The sequence below is a fragment of the Theobroma umbraticum genome, unplaced genomic scaffold (genome assembly GCF_002168275.2).
Source record: "Theobroma umbraticum cultivar Fairchild unplaced genomic scaffold, ASM216827v3 scaffold_30.0, whole genome shotgun sequence".
NCBI classification, from domain to species: Eukaryota; Viridiplantae; Streptophyta; class Magnoliopsida; order Malvales; family Malvaceae; genus Theobroma; species Theobroma umbraticum.
The window spans coordinates 2,701,431-2,710,600 of NW_018397254.1; the positions used below are offsets into that span (position 1 = coordinate 2,701,431).

Here is a 9,170-nt window from a genome sequence, read left to right on the forward strand (position 1 = left end):
TAAGGTACAGAGATATGCATGCTTTATGAATGGGAAACAAGTGGAAAGCAAAGTGCTCAAAGATAAAAGCGAAAAGAGAGACTGAATGATGATAGATACGAGTGACCGCCTGTGTCCTTAAAATATTGATCTTGGAGTATTCATAAATCATAAGTTTATGAGTCCTAAAGGCCAAGAAAGATTGTTATGAAACAAGGTTTGGTTGATTTGTGTATGTTTAGTATCAATCATCAAACAAACCATGTAGACAGGTAAAATCAGCTGCATTTTGCTATCCTTTTGTATGTCACTTTCAAGACCAAAGCAAACCAGTGTCTTACCGAATCATAATTATGTGTTGCAGACTCCACCCCAAAACAAAGCGGGGTGTTTAATTAGATGTCTTCAAGGGCTTTCCACTCATTAGTGTTTTTCCCATTTGAAGGCGGGACAAGAATGATGACCATAATTTGCTTTTTCCCCTTCTTTTCTCCAAAGAGAAACGACAAATAAAAAGGTTTGATTGCCAGTTATATTTACGATAAGGACAGAGAAATGAAAAGAAATCATCTCAGTCCAAACTTACCTCCTATCTGGTGATGGAGGCATATGTCCCAAACCAAGAATTTTTACTTTGTTTTTCCTCCTTCCTTTGAAGAAAATTAAGTTATTACTAAGGTGCTGTGTAAACTGATGATAAGAATATAAAATAAACTATTAGTGCCTTTAGAAGATGAAAGAAAAAGCTTAGATATGGTGGCCCAGCTAGTGCCCTTTGATTCCATATAGCATGGACTTTGAGCAACCCATTCATCCTGAAAGGCCAATCAGCCAGCAGGACCACAGCATTAGTGCTCACACCTTTTATACCAAATCTCCCACCCTGAATATTTTACTCAGATTATTTTTCACTTTTCCGCATTCAAATATGAGATATAATCACAATGGTAAATGAAACCACATCAGAAATATTATGGTTTTCTCTTCTATGTGATATTCTAGACTAGCACTTTTTTACTTCATTGATTGACAGCTCGAATTCTTCTACTCTGTAAGGGAAAATGTTGTAGATTAGACCCCCGGATGCAAAATAAATGCAGGCAAATCTTTTGACTATAACAATCACTTGACCTATTGCTGCTCCTAGCGAAGATTCTTGTTTAGTGGAGATAGGAGTAGCCGATATTCAGGTCAGGTTTTTTTTTCAACATCTCACATGGCGGTGATTTTTCAACTATCCTTGTGTCAAAGTTATATTCGTCCTTCAAGAACAATTTAAAGCATGCAAAGCATCTGGTTACAGGACATTTTACTCTTAAGCAATGAATCAGGCAGGAAAAAGGTTCTGGAATTTCAAGTTTCGCAGGCAGCCTGTTTAATCAGTTAGTAAAACTAGTGCAAAAGTAATATATTCTTAGGAAGAAAACAACTGACAGGAATATCTGACGAGATTTGAAGAGGATATGTAAGCATGGATGGCCTTTGCACTATCATCTCGCACTATAAGTCCACCACCCCAGCTTCCTCTTCCTTTATTGGCCGTTACAAAAAGCCACGACACTTGCACCCTCAGAAACTAATTACCCTCACGAAACGCATGCACTCGCAATAAGCCATCAATCTTATCTAAAGAAACCCCGATTGCCCATCTTTCTCCTGAGCAAAATATATATTTGGATTTTTGGAACAACCCCACCAATCTACTTTGTTCAAGAAATGATGTCTGCAACATCAAGATTGGAAGAGAACCCTACTGAAAAAACATCTCAGTCACCTTCAGTTTCAAACCCCACCCAGAGATGGCCAGCCAGCCTCATGCAGATAATGCTCTCAGAGCTGAAGGCACAGAGAGGAATAGCGGTTCCTTTGGTGGCGATGAACTTAACATGGTTTGCAAAGATAGCAGTAACCACAGCGTTTTTAGGTCGGCTAGGAGAGCTCCAGTTAGCCGGTGGCACACTCGGGTTCACCTATGCTAATGTCACTGGTTTCTCTGTCCTTAATGGACTTTGTGGTGCCATGGAACCTGTTTGTGGTCAAGCCTTTGGAGCTAAAAACTTTAGGCTCCTTCACAGGACGCTTCTGATGGCCATAGCTTTGTTACTGTTATCTACACTGCCTATTTCTTTCCTATGGCTTAATGTTGACAAAATTTTAGTCCATTTTGGCCAAAAAGAAGACATTTCTGCTGTTGCAAAGACATATCTTTTCTATCTTCTCCCTGATTTGGTTGTCACTTCGTTGCTATGTCCTCTCAAAGCCTATTTGAGCTCACAAAGCATAACTATTCCCATAATGTTTAGTTCAGCTCTAGCGCTTGCTTTTCACATCCCTATCAACATCTTTCTTGCAAAAGCTAAGGGTCTCGAGGGAGTTTCAATGGCTATCTGGATAAGTGATCTCATAGCTGCAATCCTTTTAGTCTTGTATGTACTGCTAGAGGAAAATAGAAAGGGAGGAAAGTGGAAGGAAGGAGGATGTTGGGATCAAGGTGTTCAGGACTGGCTTAGGCTGCTCAAGCTTAGCGGGCCATGTTGTCTCACAACCTGCCTTGAATGGTGGTGCTATGAGATTTTGGTCTTGCTTACGGGGAGGTTACCAAATGCCAAGCAGGCAGTAGGAGTGATAGCTATCGTCCTAAACTTTGACTACTTGCTCTACTCTGTAATGCTGTCGCTGGCCACATGTGCATCCACTCGCGTCTCCAATGAGCTTGGAGCAAACCAGCCTGTCTCCGCATACCAGTCAGCATATGTATCATTGGCAGTGAGCACACTTTCAGGTTGCATTGGTGCCATGGTGATGGTAGGAGCGAGAGGTATTTGGGGTTCACTATTTAGCCATGATAAAGGAATCATAAGAGGTGTAAAAAATATGATGTTGCTAATGGCACTGGTTGAAGTTGTGAATTTCCCGTTAGCTGTTTGTGGAGGAATCGTCCGTGGAACAGCTAGGCCATGGTTGGCGATGTATGCTAATCTTGGTGGGTTTTACCTCTTAGCTTTACCGATGGCATTCGTTTTAGCTTTCAAGGCTGCACTTGGACTAAGTGGATTGTTGCTAGGATTTTTAGTTGGGATGGTAACATGTTTGGCATTGTTGTTGGTGATGGTTGTGAGAATAAAGTGGCATGAAGAAGCTGGCAAGGCACAAATACTTGCCTCTAATGCGGCAGTTGTTGAAGATGGAAATCTCAAAACCATGCTGAAGTATGAAAAAAACAGAAACCCCAACAAGCTTGTTAGTGCTTCAAAGCCCTAAAAACACTGACCTTTTTATCTCCTATCTGTTTTCGTCAAGTGTAACATAGAGGAATCTTTTAATCCTCATGAATCATCATTTCGCAGCCTCTTGATTCAATAGAGAAAGCCTATTTATAATGAGGGTAACTTCCACATATCAAGAGCTTTATATGATCTAGAAGAATGAATTAAAGAAGTATTGCAGAATTCACCATCTCCCTTCGGATGCTAAAGAACAATGGTCTTGTTTATAAATGATCCATTCACAATATAGCTTGAGCAAAATGGCTAAACGGCGAAGTAAATGCCAGGTTTGTTTTATACATGTAAACGTTTCATGAATGCATGGAAGGGCAATAACAAGCAATATCATGACTAAAAGGATAAATAGATTGATCATTCACTAATTAAAAGAATTATATCTCACAATGAGTGCCAAAGGCAAGCATTACCCATCTAAGATTCAGGTTCAGAACTTAAAGAAGTAAGTTCCTTGGCTTTGTCATCATTGAAGCCAAGAGCTGTCATTATCGTGTGACCAGGTGATTCCACTTCAGACCACACGCCAAGAAGCAGATGAGTTGTTGTAACTTCCCCATCATCACCTGCAATTTGCAGATTGAGTTTCAGCGTTCCCTCAACAGTTTTATATGCCATGTACAAAGCCATCACAGGCTCCATGAAGAAGAATTTTACCAAACAGACAATGCAGACTAATAACAGCAGCCATGCAGAATCTTCATTATGTAGGGGATTATTGAAACTCTATGCGGCATCCAGATTACCACTGTTTCTTGGCTAAATCCTATGTACTCACGTAGTTAAAATAAGGGGCAAATAGAATCATATATTCCCTTTATCACAACATGTAACCGTCCAATTAATTCACTGAGATCATCTTACTTTGTTTACAAGACATGCAACATAATAATCAATGCATAAAGAAATCATAAAATCAGCTATAAAAGCAACTAACAATAAATACAGGAAACTTACCAGATTTTAGTTTCTGATCAACAGCCCAATCAAGGGCCCTTTGAGCAGCTTCTGTTAAAGGAGGATGCTCAGGACTGAAATAGTACATGTCAGCCTTTCCTAGTAATTTGACAGTTTCTTCACGCACCTTGAAAAGTGTGATTCCATTTGCACGCAAAAACTTTGCAGCCAGACTAGTTCCTGCAGAACAAATGAACTTTAATATAGCATATTATAACACTTACAGAGTTACAAGTTATTAGGTAAGGCATCTAATCAACATTTTCCTATTGCAAAGATAAAATGGATTTCAAGCGAACCCAATCTGTAACTTGAAAGAAATGCATGCACTATAAACATGTACACTATGCAATCCTCAATATCGCAGACAAATTCAAAATTAACTATTATCCTTCCACTTTCACAACATTCTCCCAAATATTCCTGGTTTTCTACAATCACTTTTTTATAGATTCAGATATTGGTGAAGCACAGAGACATTCCAAGATATGAAACCAATAATGAAGTTGACAACAATATGAATTTCAGCACTTTCTTTTTCTCTCTTTCAGAATTTCTATTCTATTTCCACAAAGTGAGAACTAGAAACATTAATTTTTTACTAGCAAAGGAGCCATTCTAATAGAAGTGATCCCTATCATATCACTAATACCTAAAAACCTGAAAACTATACAGGCATTACCAACAATAAGGGTATGAATTTTGCTTATGACTGTCCTAAGGACACTTTTTAAGGTCAGTTAAGATATTATTTATAACAATATTCTTGTATTAAATGCAATAGTTGACAATTAATTTGATGGTTTTTAAAGCATTAGTAGAATATACTAATTAATATGGTAATCTTAAACAGTGCACTTAGGGCACTCATTAGCAAGCAAAACCCTAAGACTATACCCAGAAAATTTAACCATACTATCTGTATTAGCCCTGCTCTGTCTATTTACTGCCACAGTTGAACAAAATTTTTCCCCCTTTTGACAATGGAAAGATTATGATATTACTTCTAACATGTTATTCACCATCAAGAAAGGGAAATTAATGAAAATATTAGAAAACAAGGAAGTTAACGATAAAAAAACTATTGATATGACCCGCACGAAAAAGAGTAATAGTGCTGTTGCAGTGCATTACAGGGAAATACCATTCCTGTGACTAAATTAATGTGGCAGCTTTGAGCTGTAAAGAGAAAAGGATTTCTCATTTGATTGAACAAAAAGAACACAAAGATATCGCCAAATTTTGGCCCAGAGGCACTTGCTTATCATGCAAGGATGCTACCTACCAACTAAGGCAGCACTGAAAAGTAACAAAGTGAACGGTTTGCTTGATGAAATTAATCATGCTAATTCCAAACTTCCGTATCCCATCAACCCATGGTAGCTCACTTCTCAACAATGCTGATTCTCATTTTCAATAATGACCAACATTATCATTGATCACACATTGTTTTCAACTTAGTTTGTTTTAAAATGCATGTTTGATGTTTCTCATTGTCCCTTACTTATTGCAAGCGCTAAAACATTAGGATGACAATAAAGCACATAAATTACTAACAAAAGAAAAGTGAACTAAAAGAACTTCAAATGGGTAGTAGAAAATGTGATTAGTGATTACCTTCAATCAAAATGCCCATGAGGAAAGCCTCAGTTCCAGTAGTAGGATACTTGAGCTTCCTCGCTTCCAACTCAGCCATAACAAATGACTTTATTGCCCTCCTTGACCATCTGTATTTCCATTCACTCAATATCTCAATAAAAACCCCCAAAAGGAATGAAAATTTTATCTTTTTAAAATCCAAACAAACTGAACTTACTTGGGAACTTTCTCAGTGGAAGCAACCCTGTCTGGCTTCCTGCAACCACAATAAAATTACATTAAAAAAACCAACAAAATAAAACTGAAAGTAAAGTTTAACCTAATGAAGAAAAGTAGGATATGAGAAATTTTACGCAGTGGGGAGACTAAAGGAGACAGTGGCAGTGATGGGGCGGTGGTTGGGCAAGTGGGGTCTGGGTTTTGATGATTGAAGAGAAAGTTTGATGCCAAGCCATGGACTTTGTAGACTGTGGGGCTTTAGAAACGAAGAAGTTGAACTGGGTTTTGATTTGTTTTCGGATTGGGTGATAACTGGACTGATCGTTGCTGGATTTGAAAGAGAGTGGGCAGCTGCCATTTTTTCTTTGGCTAGAAACTCGAACAAAGGGTTTAGATATGAGGAAAATTGCGGGTAGGCGAAAAAATATAGTAAAAGGGAACGACACCGTATTTAGGCTTTATAGTTTTATACTTGCATTTTCCCAAGTCACTTCCTCAACGAGATTGGGCAAAAAATAAATCAACTACATAATTCAATTTATTGATCACTTTTTTTATGCCAACTAAGTTTTTTTTATCCTATAAAATATTTATTGAACGAATAGTCATACTTAAACTAATGATTTGTCAATTTTTTATATATGGATTAAGTTACTGTTATTTTGAGTGGGTGTCCGGGAGAGGGCTCTCTCCAGTCTCTGGCCCCAGGAAAGAAAAAGCGGGGAGCAATATCAATGTTGGGTTTGAGCTGAGCCTAAACATTAGCCTGAACCGAAGGTTTCTTTTCTAGCCCACCAACCATTTTTGTGGGTTTACCTGAACAAAGCCCATACTCTTGTTAGATGGGCAAGCTTCCCTCTTAAATACCACTTTTATTTGTGCCCGACATTGCTCGTGATCAGAAGAATCTCCCCAGCGACAGAAGTAAAAGCAGAAAGAAAACCAAACCCCCTCTTAACACAACCATCATTTTCAGGTTTCAAATCACATGTAGTACCACCCATTGGGGGGAATCCAAAGTTGAGTTCCTTCCCCTGTACCCAACCAAATTTAACATTCTTATGCCGCCAATTGCGTTGGCGCCGCAACTTAGATTAAGGGTTCAAAAAACGAACATCTTCCCCTCCCATGTTGTCTAAAAAGATAGTGTTATCTTCTTTAAGACATAAATTAATTGATAAACAATGTGAGATGCTGCGTGATTAGGCAGCAGGTGGGGAGGAGACCTAATCAAAAATCTTAAGGGAACCACTCAAGCTTAATCAGGGTTCAATTTTGTGTGGCGAAAAAACACACCCTTTCTTTTGTCATGATTTTGTCAATCTACCCACCTGATCTTATACAGTTGAGGGAAAAAAAAAAAGAAAAAACCCTTTGAAGGGCAAGCCGCAAGTGCCAACGACCTTTCCTTGTAGGACTGTGGGCTCCTTCTCAGCCTCAGGCCTGCCTGTACCGCACCAATTGAAGAAAAACTGTGAGCAATCGAGTGGTTCCCACTTTGGGATATTCAGGCCTGTTAACTGTTTAGAGGGAGCTCCACCGGCTTAAAAAGTAGCAGGGAATGTTTAGGCCGGTTAGTCAAATTGGAACTAGAAAGAAGGCTATGTGTTTTCCTTTCTCCCTAAAGTAAGAAGATCTTGGAGCGGGGTAGGACAGCAAAAATCTGCTGCATGTGCAGCACCTACCAGATCTCGTGAGTGGGGCCCTCTTGACCTTTGGACGTGTCATTTCTGCTGGTTATACATACATATAATTATCGAATTTGAGGTTCCCTGTTTCTTTAGTATGTGGGATTCGAGATGACCTCAAAATGCCCTTACTTAATACAAGTTTAGGTAGATAGAAAAATCAGGGGATATCTTCCTCTTCAAGTAGAATTGCTACTTTCAACAATTAGAGACAAGATTGTCTTCATCACAAATCAAAAAGAACATCTTGCACAAGTGTTACTTACAAAGTGAGTCATCCTAGTAAATGCAAGTAGTTGCACCTGTCTGCCAACCTGTTTCCCTGACGGCTACAAACACCAAATATAACAAAGCCACGTAGCAACAATGCATTCCAGATTAAGATAATAACTAGATTAATTAAATTGACCCAAATATGTTATCATTCCAGTATTTCAAAAAAAAATTTATATTGATTAAAGTATAATACCTCCATGAGCTAAGCAAAAAAAAAAAGTAAAATGCAACTTGGTTAAAAAGCAACTTTACCTAATAACGAAACTTCTCTTAATTATAGTGTGAAATTACGTATTTTTTTGTGATTATACCAACTTAATCAATACAAGTCATTGATTTTAAATGAAGGGTTATATCAGAAGACATTTTTCACTAGTTTTGCAATCAAAATTATGTAATGAGGGAATATTCTTGTTATTCAAATTAAACTAAAATACAAAAATGTCACCCTTGAGGCGGTGGGAAATTTTGTTGCATCCGTAGGCGGGGGCGTGAAAGCATGACCAAAGGGAAATGAGGATCTTCTTAGGTCATTCTCATGTCACTGCATGTAAAACATTATTAATGATTGCTCCTATCAATCAAAACATACGAACACATGCTTAACGACTTATTGCTTCACTTTTACTCCTTAGAAAAAATTTACAAATTAAGTATGGTTTTTACCCCCTCTTTCTTCACATTTTATTATAATAATATGCTGTATTGTCTATTTTTACTTTGATTCAATTCCTTAGTATTACATAAACAAAAGAGAACATCAAATCAAGCAATTCAAAAAGAAAAATTCTAGTGGGAATAAAAAAGGTATCTTTGCTACAAATCTTTTTTTACAACCAACAATGAAGAAACTTGTCACTTTCATATCACCCTATTATAATTACTTAGTTAAAAAAATGGTGGGACTTGTTGAAAACTTCATGCCTAATCATTCAAAACGAAAAAAATATATAGCAAGATTTGCTATTGGATGGATTGCCCAAATATTCATCAAACTTTGTTGTTGGTTTTCTTTTTTTTTTTTTCATTTTTGAACTTTTCTCCTAAGGGGTACATCATGAGTAGGCTATTGGATTCTATGCCCTGTGAAAGGGAGCCAAAAGGCCCACATCCAAATTTCCTCCAACCCCTCTGGACAGGGCAAAAGTCCCCATCCTAAATTGACTTGAAT

The 9,170-nt window shown here is 37.9% G+C and overlaps 2 protein-coding genes across 2 annotated transcripts; one reads left to right on the plus strand and one right to left on the minus strand.

Moving 5' to 3' along the window:
- Window positions 1-1,422: 1,422 nt before the first annotated feature.
- LOC110424565 (MATE efflux family protein) lies at window positions 1,423-3,443 on the plus strand. Its single transcript, XM_021439162.2, has one exon. It carries the CDS (start codon window positions 1,696-1,698, stop codon window positions 3,238-3,240), a length of 1,545 nt encoding a protein of 514 aa, XP_021294837.1. The 5' UTR covers window positions 1,423-1,695; the 3' UTR covers window positions 3,241-3,443.
- A 150-nt stretch (window positions 3,444-3,593) lies between these two features.
- LOC110424575 (ATP-dependent Clp protease ATP-binding subunit CLPT2, chloroplastic) lies at window positions 3,594-6,447 on the minus strand. Its single transcript, XM_021439174.2, has 5 exons — window positions 6,170-6,447; window positions 6,034-6,072; window positions 5,835-5,944; window positions 4,218-4,397; window positions 3,594-3,826 (listed from the first exon to the last, which is right to left on the minus strand). Exons 1-5 carry the CDS (start codon window positions 6,391-6,393, stop codon window positions 3,678-3,680), a joined length of 702 nt encoding a protein of 233 aa, XP_021294849.1. The 5' UTR covers window positions 6,394-6,447; the 3' UTR covers window positions 3,594-3,677.
- Window positions 6,448-9,170: the final 2,723 nt, after the last annotated feature.

Coding starts and splice junctions, on each gene's coding strand:
- LOC110424565 (XM_021439162.2), top strand. CDS start 1,696: ATGATGTCTGCAACATCAAGATTGGAAGAGAACCCTACTGAAAAAACA.
- LOC110424575 (XM_021439174.2), bottom strand. CDS start 6,393: ATGGCAGCTGCCCACTCTCTTTCAAATCCAGCAACGATCAGTCCAGTT. Junction 5,945..6,033: donor TCCACTGAGAAAGTTCCCAA/GTAAGTTCAGTT, acceptor ATGGAAATACAG/ATGGTCAAGGAGGGCAATAA. Junction 3,827..4,217: donor TGATCAGAAACTAAAATCTG/GTAAGTTTCCTG, acceptor TGCAAATTGCAG/GTGATGATGGGGAAGTTACA.